The 14,296-nt window shown below is 34.5% G+C and overlaps 1 protein-coding gene across 1 annotated transcript in view; it reads right to left on the bottom strand.

Annotated features, from left to right (window-relative positions):
• The window catches only part of SLC26A7 (solute carrier family 26 member 7), a 179,788-nt gene that overhangs the window by 128,711 nt on the left and 36,781 nt on the right, over window positions 1-14,296 (bottom strand). The window contains exons 2-3 of the mRNA XM_060127623.1: window positions 10,917-11,027; window positions 4,983-5,155 (exon numbers count right to left, since the gene is read on the bottom strand). Of these exons, the coding sequence (XP_059983606.1) occupies window positions 4,983-5,155; window positions 10,917-11,027 (284 nt within the window). The remainder of the gene's footprint in view (window positions 1-4,982; window positions 5,156-10,916; window positions 11,028-14,296) is intronic.

The raw sequence follows: 14,296 nt of genomic DNA, 5'->3' as shown, positions 1-14,296 counted from the left end.
TAGTTGGGAGGTTTAAAGACCAAAGTAGTAAAATCATCTAAACCACCATAAGTAGTTAAGGGATTTTTTTAAAAGTTGTAAAATATGAAACATTAAATGTGGGGTGGGAGATGCAGGACTGTTAGAATGCATTTGAACTTAAGAAATGAACAACCCCAAATAATTACATATACATATAGAGATTTCTATACATAAACCTCATAGTAACCACAAACCAAAAACCTATAATAGATACACACTCAATAAAAGAGAAAAGAATCCAAAGATAACACTAATGATAGTTATCAGATCACAAAGGAAGAGAACAAAAGAAGAAAAAAGGAGCAAAAAACAACCACAAAACAATCAGAAAACAATTAACAAAATGACACTAAGTAGATAAATATTAATAATTAGTTTGAAAGTTAATGGACTGAACGCTACAGTCAAAAATCCACTCCACATAGAGTCACTGAATGGATAAAAAAACAAGACCCATATATATGCTGTCTACAAAAGAGTCACTTCAGAAATAAAGACACCTGCAAACTGAAAGTGAGGTGTTGGGAAGTTATTCCATGCAAATGAAAATGAAAAGAAAGATGAGGTATCAATATTTATATGAGACAAAATAGACTTTAAAACAAAGACTGTAATAAGAGACAAAAAGGACATTACATAATGATAAAAGGATCAATCCACAAAGATATAACAATTGTAAATATATATGTACTCAACATAGGAACAACTAAATACATAGAGCCAATATTAACAGACATAAAGAAAGAAATTGACAGTAACACAATAATAGTAGGAGACTTTAACATCCCATTTAAATCAATGAATAGATCATCCAGACAGAAAATCAAAGAGTGGCCTTAAATGATGCATTATACCAAATGGACTTACTAGTCATATATAGAACATTCTATCCAAAAGCTGATGAATATACATTCTTTTCAAGTGTACATTGAACTATATTCAGGATAGATCCTGTGCTAGACCACAAAGCAAGTTTCTGTAAATTTAAGAAAACTGAAATCATTTTAAGCATCATTTCCGACCACAACACTTTGAGACTAGAAATTAATTACAAGAAAAAAACTGTAAAAACACAAACTCATGGAAGCTAAACAGTATGCTACTAAACAAAATTTAAAAATCAAAGAGGAAAAAATCAAAATTGAAATAAAAAAATATCAGAAGATTAATGGAAATGAAAAGACAAGGATGCAAAATTTTATGGGAAGCAGAAAAGGCAGTGCTTAGAGGGGACTTTAGAGTGATACAAGCTTACCTCTGGAAACAAGAAAAATCTCAAATAAACAATCTAACCTGATACCTAAAGGAACCAGAAAAAGAAGAACAAACAAAACACAGAGTCATCAGAAGGAAAAAAATTATAAAGATCAGAGAGGATATAAATTAAATGGAGACTAAAAATAAATAAATAAATAAAAAGGTCAATGAAACCAAAAGCTTGTTCTTTGAAAAGGTAAAGGATCATAAAAGATTACTAAGAAAAACTATATGCCAATAAAATGGACAACCAAGAAGAAATGGACAAATTCGTAGAAATGTACACTTTCCCGAGATTGTACCAAGAAGAAATAGAAAATACAAATAGATCAAATACCAGTAATGAAATTGAATCCATTAAAACAAACAAACAAACTACCAACAAACAAAAGTCCTGGACCAAACAGCTTCACAGGTGAATTCTAGCAAACATTTAGAGAAGAGTTAACATTTATCCTTCTCAAACTACTCCAAAAAATTGCAGAGGAAATAATGCTTTCAAACTCCTTCTACAAGACCAGCATCACCCTGAAACCAAAACCAAAGGTATCACACTAAAAAGAAAATTACAGGCCAATAGAACTGATTAACATAGATACAAAAATATCAACATAATATTTATAAACCCAGTTCAACAATACAGTAAAAGGATGATACAGCATGATCAAATGGGATTTATCCCAAGGATGTAAGGATGGTTCAATATTCGCGAATCCATCGATGTGATACACCACATAAACAAAGTGAAGAATAAAAATTGTGATCATATCAATAGATGCAGAGAAAGCTTTTCATAAAATTCAACACCATTTTTGATCAAAACTCTCAACAAACTGGGAATAGAGGGAACATACATCAACATGATAAAGACCCTATATACCCCACAGCTAACATCACATTCAATGGTGAAAAGCTGAAAGCATTCACTCTAAGATCTGAAATAAGACAAGGATGCCTACTCTCACCACTTTTATTTAACATAGGATTAGAAGTCATAGTCACAACAATCAGACAAGAAAAAAGTTAGTAATTCAAATTGGAAAGAAATAAATAGAACTGTCACTGTTTGTCCATGACATGATAAAATACATAGAAAATCCTAATGACACCACCAAAAACTACAAAGAATTCTGTAAAGTTCCAAGATACAAAATTAACATACAAAAATCTGTTATATTTCTATACACTAGCAGTGAATGATTATAAAGAGAAATTAAGAAAACAATCCCATTTACAATTGCATCAAAAAGAATAAAATACCAAGGAATAAATCTAACTAATGATGTAAAAAACCTGTACTCAGAAAACTATAAGACATTGATGAAAAAGTTGAAGATGACACAAATAGGGACTTCCCTGGTGGCACAGTGGGTAAGATGCCACACTCCCAATGCAGGGGGCCCAGGTTCAATCCCTGGTCAGGTAACTAGGTCCCACATGCATGCCACAACTAAGAGTTCTCATGCCACAACCAAGGAGCCCATGAACTGCAACTAAGCATCCCGCCTACCACAACAAAGACCCAGTGCAACCAAATAAATAATAAATAAATAAAATATTTTTTAAAAAGATGACACAAACAGATAAAAAGATATATCATGTTCATAGATTGGAATAATTAATATTGTTAAAATGACATACTATCCAAGGCAACCTACAGATTCATTGCAATCTGTATCAAAATCCCAATGGCATGCATTTTTCACAGAACTAGAGCAAATGATCCTAAAATTTATATGGAACCACAAAAGACCTCTAATAGCCAAAGCAATCTTGAGAAAAAAGAACAAAGCTGGAGGTATCACACTCCCAATTTCAAACTATACTATGAAGCTACAGTAATCAAAACAGTATGTTACTGGCACAAAAACAGACACATAGATTAATGGAACAGAATAGAGAACCCAGAAATGAACCCACACTTATATGGCCAATTAACCTACAACAAAGGAAGCAAGAATATACAATGGGGAAAAGACAACCTCTTCAATAAATGTGGTTGGGAAAACTGGACACCTACAAGCAAAATAATCAAACTGGACTACTCTCTCACACTATGCACAAAAATTAACTCAAAATAAATTAAAGACTTAAATGTAAGACCTGAAACCATAAAACTCTAGGAACAGGCATTATGTTCTTTGGTTCTGTTTTTTTTTTAATTAAAAAAAATTCAGGTAGTATGCTCTTTGACATTGGCCTTAGTAATACTTTTATTGGATATGTTTCCTCAGACAAGGGAAACAAAAGCAAAAACAAACAAATGGGATTCATCAAACTAAAAGTTTTGTACAGCAAAGGAATCTGTGAACAAAACAAAAAGGTCACCTACTGAATGGGAGAAGATATTGCAAACAGTATATCTGATAATGGTTTAATATCCAAAAAAATATTAAAAACTCCTAGAACTCAACATCAAAAAACATACAACCCAACTAAAAAATGGGAGAGGATCTGAACAGACATTATTCCAAAGAAGACATACATTTGGTCAAAAGGCACATGAAAAGATGCTCAACATCATTAATCATAAGGGAAATGCAAATCAAAACCACAATGAAATATCACCTCACACCTGTCAGAATGGTTATTATCAAAAAGACAACAAATAACCAGTGCTGGTGAGGATGTAGAGAAAAGGGATCCCTGGTGCACTATTTGTGGGAATGTAAATAAGTGCAGCCACTATGGAATACATTAGGGAGGGTCCTCAAAAAATTACAAATAGAAATACAATACTATCCAGCACTTCTACTCCTGGGTATTTATTCAAAGAAATGAAAACACTAATTAGAAAAGATATATTCACCTATGTTTATTGCAGCATTATTTATAATAGCCAAGATATGGAAGCAACCTAAATGCACATCAGTAGAAGAATGAATAAAGAAGATGTGGTCTATGTATACAATGGAATATTACTCAGCCATATAAATAGTGAAATCTTGCCGTTTGCGACAACATGGATGGACCTAGAGGGTATTATGCTCAGTAAAATAAGTCAGACAAGGAAAGACAAATACTGTATGATTTCAATTATATATGAATCTAAAAAACAAAACAATAAATAAACATAACAAAACAGAAGTAGGAATATAGAGAGAACAAATAGATGGTTGCAAGAGGGAGGTGGGTGGGGAAAGGAAAGAAATAGTTGAAATAAAATAGAAGTACAAACTTCCAGTTGCAAAACAAATGAGTCACAGGTATGAAATACACAGTGTGGGGAATATAGTCAATAATTATGTAATATCTTTGTATGGTGACAGATCTTAACTAGACTTATTATGGTGATTATTTTGAAATATATAGCGATATTGAATCACTATATTATGTAACTATAAGATAAATAAGTACAATGTGATAAATGTAATTAATACTGCTGTATGTTATACATGGAAGTTGTTAAGAGGGTAAATCCTAAGTGTTCTCAGTACAAGAAAAAATACTTTTTTTTCTATTTCTTTAATTTTGTATCTATATGAGATGACGGGTGTTCATTAAACTTAAATTCCATGATGTATGTATGTCAAATCATTATGCTGTACACCTTAAGCTTATATAATGTTGTATGTCAATTATCTCAATAAAACTGGAAGAAAAATTCAATTGACAAGAAAAGATGACTTTAATAAATAAAACACCAATTGCCTTTTCTTTGCTACTGTCTCCCTTTCTTTATTCCCAAGTTTCAGTATACTTACCTGAATCACACCTCCCAAGAAGGAAACAGCTGCAGCAACACATATCCTTTGCATCTCAAAGTCAGATAAGCCCAGCACACTTGTGTTACTCTGTGTGGTAAGGTTCTGACTGTTCAGAGGGACAAGCCGTTCCACTGCATTAGCTGATATTAAGGATGTCAAGGCAAAGGTGCCTAAAGCGGGTGGGGGGGGGATCTTCTGTTAGTAACAGACTCAATAAACATTATTGGATTCCACCATTAAAGTTGAATCCATGTTGTAAAACCAAAACAGATCTATTAGAAGCACTCTCCTCTGCACCCCCACTATTCCACCCTTCACTCCATGGAATAAACAGAAACTCACCTTTTTATACACAAATTTCTTCCACATACATCTACTTGCTATTCCCTCCTAGGCCATACATTTTCCTACCTCTCTGCAGACCTACATAGAGAATGTCCTCAAAACAGGGATTAAGATCATGGTGTGGATTTGAATCCAGCTCCTCCATTTATCACTATCACGATTTAGAGCACATTACTTTGAGTCTAAATCGCCTCATCCATAAAATGCAGGTAATAATGCCTATGTTTTAGAGTTTGAGGAGAATATAAATGAGATGATAAATATGAAGACCTCAATAGGCTCAGTGGAAAATATGACTCTTTGCTGAATCTGGGGCTCATTGACTGAAATTCTTGCTCCTCCAATCTACTTATAAAAACATCCTTGTCTTTCCTGGTCTGGCTCAAATTCCATATTCAACATAGATCATCCCAGATTCCCCAGTCAGTCCAGGTTAAATATTTCTATTCCCTGTGCTCTCATAACAGAGTACACCTTTATTATAGTATAACAACAACATGCTGTGGCCCATAAAATGATGAAACATACCATTTCTGTCTACTGTAACTAGATAAGTTTCAAAGGTATATCCCAGGAATTGTCCTGGCCTCACACAAATGCAGGACCATTTTCAGTGTGTTCCCCTCTTCCTGCCAAGAGTTCTGATGCTCTTATCTTGGCACAGCATGTCTGAGAATGTAGCCACACCAGCAGGGAAATGTCATTTCCCAAAGAGAGGGTTCAGCAATTTTGGATTAAAGAAACAAATTGCAGCATGGTAAAAACATTCCCCCAACCCTTTACCTAAAGACCTTACTTTGCCCCAGCTCATAAATGACACTGTGTGAAAAAGGGCCTGTCACAAGATATAGACATCTCAACAAATGGTATGCAGCCTCATAGGGCAAGAGAGCTAAGTCAGGCAGAAACAAAGTCTCAGTGGAAAGCTGACGCAGAAAATCCTTTGGTTTTAGAGGATAAGTGAGGCAGTATGTGCTGTGATTCAGAATAGTATGGTGATTGTAGCCTCCAATAAACCTCACCTTAAATCTCAGTACCGCCATCTCAATATCTTTACCTAAAGACAGAAAGCATTCCTCACCCAATGGGGTTGTGATGAGACTTAAATGAAATAATGTACTATACCACATATCCCAATATATTGCATGTAGCTGACACCTAAAAAAGGTAATTCTTAATAAGATTAAAACCGGAATGCTCTGTTATAGTCTGTTATTCAATGTTCACTGTTCCGTTGAATTGATGGTATATAAATACATAGAGCAAATTGCATAAAGTTCTCTTAGGGAGCTAAGTCATTCTCAATAAATCATCAATAAATATCAACTGTCATGATCACTGTTCTCATCATAAAGTACTAAATTAAGAACACATCAAGGACCAAATATATATAATGATTAGAGACAAGATTCTGACATCAAGGATTGGCAATGCCAAATAAGGAATATTTGCCATAGGATCTGCCCTTGCCTTATTTTTTCAAGGTATGCTACAACAGAATTTCTCAAAGTCTTATATTCCTGAAAGTGAAGAAGTGTGTATTTTGGCCTTTAAATCTAGAACATAGAGCAAAATGATTTGTACAAAAGCCACTGAACAAATGACTAGAGAACTGAGAACAAAAATGATCTAGAGTTAATTTTTGAGTAGGCCTAGCTTTCCTAAGATTTGAAAGAAGATAAGAAGGAATTGAATGGTAAGAGAGAACAGCCAACAAAAATGTTTTGTTGAGAAAAGAAAAGTGAGTCTCACCTGTGTGTGAGTCATATCCCAAGAACTTCTCTAGAGAGAGACATTGCCAGAAATGGCTATGGGGTTACTTACTGTGTCAACATGGTTATGGGAGTATTGCCTCTTTTCAAAGGATGACACTTTGCTGTTTCTGAGATAGTTGAGAACAATCAAGGATGTTGAGGCTGCTGGTGACTATATGATGATGTTGTGAATGACATTTTACCTTCTCTGTCTTATTGGTCTTGCTTTGTCTTTATCTCCTCCCTACTACTCCTCTGCTCTTTCCTTCAATTTCTCAATGTTTCATTCTGGTTAGGCTTTAAACCTACTAGTGGTACCCTTAAATACCGCTAAACCCATCTAGTAGCTTAAGAGTGGGTGGCAAGACCTAATAGGAAGTGAATTGGGGCCTCAGAATTGGACAGGGCTAAGTTCAAATTCCTGGTCAAGGTACCTAACCTCTCTCAGCTTGCTTATTTGTAAGATGATGATAAAATATCTAGCTACAAAATCTGGGTAGAGATTAAGTGATATTTCATATATAAAAACATCTGTCACAATTCCTACCACATTTGGTAAATAATTGTTTGCTTATTTTCTTTTCTTCTACAGAGAATTCTATTGTCTCCCTAATCTTTTCTCTAAATTAATGAACATATTTTTCTCTTTAAAATTTTTTTCTCTAATTTAGAAGATAATTATATCCTACAAATTGTCACATATGGGTTATCTTCAATAATTTTGTTTCCACTGGACTGATACCCAAGTTTCTGTTCTTTTCCTTTTTAGTCTAAGATATGTTCTTTGCAAGTCACAAGAAGCAATCAATGATTTATTCCTTTTTAAAATATATATGTATTTTAAATTAAAATAAGAAAATTGTGCTGTTAAAAATATAGCACATTTGGTGTCTTTATATTCTAGCTTTTGAATTATTTGCTTTTAAAGATACCTCAAGCTTTATTTATTATTGCATTTAGTAATTCATTATTGCATTCTGATTACCTGAGTTGGAGGGAAAATCCCAGATAATGTGATTTTTCTTTATGAAAGTAACATCAATCTCTTAATAGTAAAATAGAAGTAGGCATTCCCACACACATATATACACCAAAATAAAGTACAATAATATTATTTAAAAGAAAAATATGTTTCTATACTAAATGTTTGCAGAAAATTTAGCTTAATTCCTATAATTAAGATCATAGGAAGTTCAAAAATAATTAGTTTGTATATTTCTCCTGATATATATATTATATTTCATATTATTAAATTTGCTAAATACAGAACCTTATACAAGTGGTAATGTGTATATATATAAATATAATACCATGAGGAAAAAGGATCATTTCTTCTTTACTGATTCTAAAGAATTCTAAATCTGTTGGGATAAAAAGAGAAATGAGGAGATCCAGCTGGCTCTGTCTTTTGGAGAAGTGCTTATGCAGAAATAAAATGCCTTAAGCATTTATTGTGCTATACAGTATCTATAGTAAAGCCTGTAAATTATATGTATTTTGAAATGTATATTATTTACCTAGTAGACTACGAGATTCCTATAGCTGTTAATAATATTTGTTAAATCCAAAGTTTTACATAAACGGCAATTTCAAAACCATGTCACCAGTAAAATGTTTATGATTCCTTAGGAAATAAAGTGGTTTATGTAAATACATACTTAGGTATATCAAGTTAAGTATTTTTGACTTCTTAAAGTAATTATGGTCTATTGGGAATTTTTTTTTTTACCTTTTCTTTTATCCTTTGTTTAACAGAGGAGATGTTTTGAGTTCAGCTCTAAAAATAATCTGCTTTTTCTTGCTAATGACATATTTAAATGTTTTGAAGAATGAAAATAAATTTCCTAGGAAATTAGGGAGCAGGAAATTTTGAATATAATAGGCTTCAAGAACTTCTGACTCATTGTGCTTTTCTCCCTTTACATCAACACAAAAGGAAACTGCATTCTTGAGCAGCTTATTGTAAAGAGGAAAAGCTTGGGCTTCAGGTTTGACCACACCTGGCTTGTAATCCATGCATCTACAACTTAATCTGTGCTCTCACAGAAAACTTTATGAAATTAAGAGGTATTTTTAACCTAAATATGCAAATAATGATGTCTATTTAAAATAATTGTATTAAGATAAAATAGCACATGTAAAGCTCTTAATAAATCATCTAATAAATAGTACACCTAAGGTTCTCAAATTTAAGTACATATCTACACATACATGTGTAGATAGATGCATTATTTTAAAAAACTGGAGATTGTGTGAAAATGCTGATTCTGATTGAATAGATCTGAAGTGGGATTTTGCATTTCTAGCAAGATTCCACATAAAACTGATCCTGCTGGTTCGTGGACCATACGTTAGGTAGCAGTGTTGTAAATGTCTGATAATTGTTGATCCTAACCTCCATGACAAAGTTGATTATATAAGAAGCCAAATTTACATAAATAAGACATTATTTTATAGGTTAATTTCTGCATGAGAAAATGCATGTATCAATGTGGTAGGCAGAATTATGGCCTTCCAAATGCATCCACATCCTGTAAATATCTTATGTTACATGTCAAAGGGTAATTAATGCTGCAGATGGAATTAAGGTTGCTAATAAACTGACCTTCAGATAAGGAGATTATCCTGGATTGTCTAGGTGTACCCAGTGTAATCACAAGGGTCCTTTAAACATGGAGGATGGAAGCAAAAGATCATAATCAGAAAGAGATTTCCTTGCTGACTCTGAAAATGAAGCATTTGAGCCAAGAATTCAGGAAGCTTTTAGAAGGTGGAAAAGTTAAGAAAACCAAATTGTTCTCTAGAACCTCCAGAAAGAAATGCAGCTCTACTGACATCTCAGTTTTAGCCCTGTGGGCCTCATTTCAAACTTCTGATCTCTAAAACTATGGGATAATAAATTTTTCTTGTAGGAAATAAAGTTTTCTTCAATAACACAAACTGACCACTGAAGAAATAGACACAAAATGGTATTACTTGCTTACAGACTGATATCTTGCATAAACAAAATGGATAAAAATGCGTCTATGGATATTTCCTCTTGAGTACTTTTATTATTATTACCATAATATTTAAGATTAAGGTATCATTTTTGTAATGATAGCAGCTTTTATTAATTTTTATGTAGCAAGTAATAAATTAGACACTTGTACATCAATTATGTTATCAATATAATCATGACTTTTTTTGACATTTTACTATCAAGAAAGCAGCAAATAGACCTTTAAAACTTTGCCCAAGCTCATGCAGATAGCAAACACTAAATGTGACACACACCCAGGTCTATCTAACTTCCAAGCCTTTGTTTTTAACCAGGCTGCTCTATTATCAGATTACTTGTTCACATTTTATTTGGTAATGAAATGCTAGGCAATGTAAGAGATATACTAATTAGAGGGCATTGTAGAACCTAGCTTGGAAGAAACTTAAAAGATTGTTTAATCTAAATATTAATTACATGGAAAATTATTTTCAATATTTGAGTAACTAAATTTTATAGTCTTTTCCTCAGAGTGCTTATTTTCATTTCATTGTAAATTCAGAACATTTATCCTTCTCTTACAGTCTTTTTACAACTTAAAAATGAACAGAATCTTTAACAATAACCTTGGTTACATAGTAATATAGCAATAAATCACAGTATGTGTTGAGGCACAGAAAGTTAAATGTCTTGCCCTAATATTTGCTGATATTATTTGCTGATAATATTTGCCCTAATATTTTCAGTAGTAAAGTAAGAATTACATTGGAAATGTAATCAGTAACAAATGATCACTTCTGAGTCCCCTTCATTAGTAATATGAGAAGCATAAGCATAGACAGAAATTATTACCTGTGGCAACATGACGTCCCATTCCAAATATGGCATAAATGATGGCAGGAAACAGAGACCCATACAAACCAAACACGGGGTGCACAGATGAGAGAACAGCAAAGGCCAACCCTATGAAGAAGAACCAGGGTAAATAGGACCATCTTATAACACCAAGATACAGTCCATTACAAAGTAGAATGGATATTGGTTTATTTAATATGAAAGGAATTATGATTTAATTATTCTATTTGCTCAGTGAAAGACTAGCATCATTGTCCTAAATAACAGAAAATTCACTCATTAGCTCATATTTACATTTCAATTCTAAAACCATTCTTCTTGGCCTACTACTTTTTACTTGATTACAGAGATGGCTACAAGAAGACATTAGCTCAGAGTGTCTTCCTGGTAAAAGTGAGAATCATTTTCACATGTTCATTCTATTCACACAATAGCATCTGTGAGACAGGCAGAACTAGTAGCAATACCACTGACAATAAGAAGCCTGACATGAAATGTAATTAAGGCTGGGGCAAAAAGGATGCACACATTCAAAGGTGCCTGGTTGGCTGGCTAGCTGGCTGGCCTAAGATTGTGTATCCCAGTATTGGGCCAGTGTGTGAATTCATGAATGTCTCATAACTGGACCCCAGCCTGTATTCAGGTACAATTTCTTAGAGTGAAAAAAACTCAACTTTGCTTATTCAAAGAATAAGTAAGGTGTACCTTAAAACTGTTAATTTTTGTTCTTCTTAGATACTACTGCCTGCACAGTTTGTTTGTCACAGGCACATAGAAAATTTTCCTAGACATGTCTAAATTACCACTAGCCATTTAAACGTGACCAAAGTGTGCATGAGTATAAATTGATTAAAGTGATCTTGTTTGCCGCTGATCCTTGGCATTAAACAGGTAGTTCTGAGGCAGGAGATAGATGGGCTCCAGGATAGAGATTTACAACTTGCCTGCCTGTTTACATTCCCTGGGGAGAGGAAAAGATGGGCTTCAGGCTGGACACTTACAACTAGCCTCCTGTTTATATTTCCTGAGACAGGACATAAGTGGGCTCCAGGTTAGATATTTACAACCAGCCTCCTGTTCGTACTTTGAAATAGAAATAATAACAGAACAGATTAAATAGCTAGGCTTTGTCTCCTGAGGACACTCTAAGATAACAGTCATGGCAGGAACAGAGAGGGGCTAAACCCTGTCTGAGTAAAGATCAAGAGGTCATGCATTTCCCATCCTTGGGGCAAGGGAGACACTGCACATGCGCAAAAAGTCTCAAAAAGGAGGGGGCACCACCCCATAATATGTGACTCTAAGGTCACTCCTGGGTTGAAATCCATTTTGGAAAAAAGTTGGGCATGCATATTGGGAAGCGTCCTATGGCAGGTCAGGTGTGGAAGAAGAAACCAGATAATTGACCAAAGGTAAACAAAGACCCTGAAGAACTGCCCTATATAAGTGACTTAACCACCTCTTTACCGCTTTCCTCATTAGGGAGGATGCCCACACCCTTTCTCTCTGGATGTGTGTCTCTGCCTTGCTTCTATTAACTAAACAATCTCTTTGTGTTCTATCCCACTTGTTGTGCTATGTCTCTAATAATAAACTTTGTACCTGTTTTTACAGTTTTTGCCTCCATGAGAAATACATTTTTAACTGGGGGCGAGAACCAAGGAAAAATAACTTCTAGCCTCTAGCCCTTGGTGGTCTGGTGGCTAAAGTTCCTGGTTTTCATCCAGGCTACCCAGGTTCAATTCCTGGGCAGGGAATTAAGCCACCGCTCACTGCTGCCTCTCCAAGATCAGTTCAGCTAGGTTCTGATAATCCATTCAAGTTTACATGGTTTAGTGATAGCCATTTGATTGAGCATAATGGACTTGACAAGCTACAAAAAGATTTGAGGAAGGAGCTGGCATTAGAACCTAGATTACCTGAACATTAGGCCAGTTAATTATTCACACTATGGAGCCTGGCAATCTGGTTCCCATATCAGTACTTTTTACTGTTTAACTATTTTAAAGTCAAGTTTAATCTCTTTAAAATAAATAAACTCTAGTTTTACATCAAATATTTTGTTTCAAGAAGTACAAGATATTTCAGTTACAGTTAAAATGCATGAAAGATCTACCAATAACCAGTTCCTTCTTCAGTGTTAAAAACCTGCTTGGGTTGCTTGTTTGCTGACAATGTATTCCTAAAAGTCTGGTGAAGACAAATAAAAAGTTGTATAGAAGAGTTACTGGCAGAGGCTGCTCTAGAATTTCACACAGGCAGGATGAGAGGCAGCAATCTTGCTGTTGAGAAAGGTCGTGTGAAAGTGCAGGTCTCCAAGCCAGGTTAGCATTGTAAAGCTAAACTTTCCCCCACCCCAATAACAAACACCTCCTGGCATTTATTATAGTGTAAGCAACTGTGTAAGAACATTGTGTGCATTAAATCAGTCATATGGAAAGCTAAAAAGCAACTTTTTCTCATCCATTTTCAGAATGAGTTACTTGATAAAAATTACCTATCAAGAGACAGAAATACAGAGTGCTTCCAAGTAAGAAAAAATGTTGCCCACATTTCAGATCACCCAGATCTACTAAATCAGTGATGGGGGGAAAGGGAAATATGTATGTGGCATATTTAACAAAAGCACCTTGGCTGAATTGCATGGACACTAAATTCTGAAAGACGTGGTAAATACCAACAGAATCAAGTTTGCCAGAAGTACCCTATTTGGCTACATTTCTACTCCACCTGCAACAGCAAACGTAAATACAAAACTAGAAGCAGTCAGAATGGCCATCATCAAAAAATCTAGAAACAATAAATGCTGGAGAGGGTCTGGAGAAAAGGGAACACTCTTGCACTGCTGGTGGGAATGTGAATTTTTACAGCCACTATGGAGAACAGTATGGAGGTTCCTTAAAAAACTACAAATAGAACTACCATATGACCCAGCAATCCCACTACTGGGCATACACCCTAAGAAAACCATAATTCAAAAAGAGTCATGTACCAAAATGTTCATTGCAGCTCTATTTACAATAGCCCGGAGATGGAAATAACCTAAGTGTCCATCATCGGATGAATGGATAAAGAAGATGTGACACATATATACAATGGAATATTACTCAGCCATAAAAAGAAACGAAATTGAGCTATTTGTAATGAGGTGGATGGACCTAGAGTCTGTCATACAGAGTGAAGTAAGTCAGAAAGAGAAAGACAAATACCGTATGCTAACACATATATATAGACACAGACCTACTAGAGAATGGACGTGAGGATATGGGGAAGGGGAAGGGGAAGCTGTGACAAAGCGAGAGAGTGGCATGGACATATATACACTACCAAATGTAAAATAGATAGCTAGTGGGAAGCAGCCACATAGCACAGGGAAA

This window comes from Lagenorhynchus albirostris, chromosome 17, assembly GCF_949774975.1.
Source record: "Lagenorhynchus albirostris chromosome 17, mLagAlb1.1, whole genome shotgun sequence".
Lineage (NCBI taxonomy): Eukaryota > Metazoa > Chordata > Mammalia > Artiodactyla > Delphinidae > Lagenorhynchus > Lagenorhynchus albirostris.
Note: the sequence above shows the minus strand (reverse complement) of the source record. Positions and strands in the feature narration are given on the sequence as shown.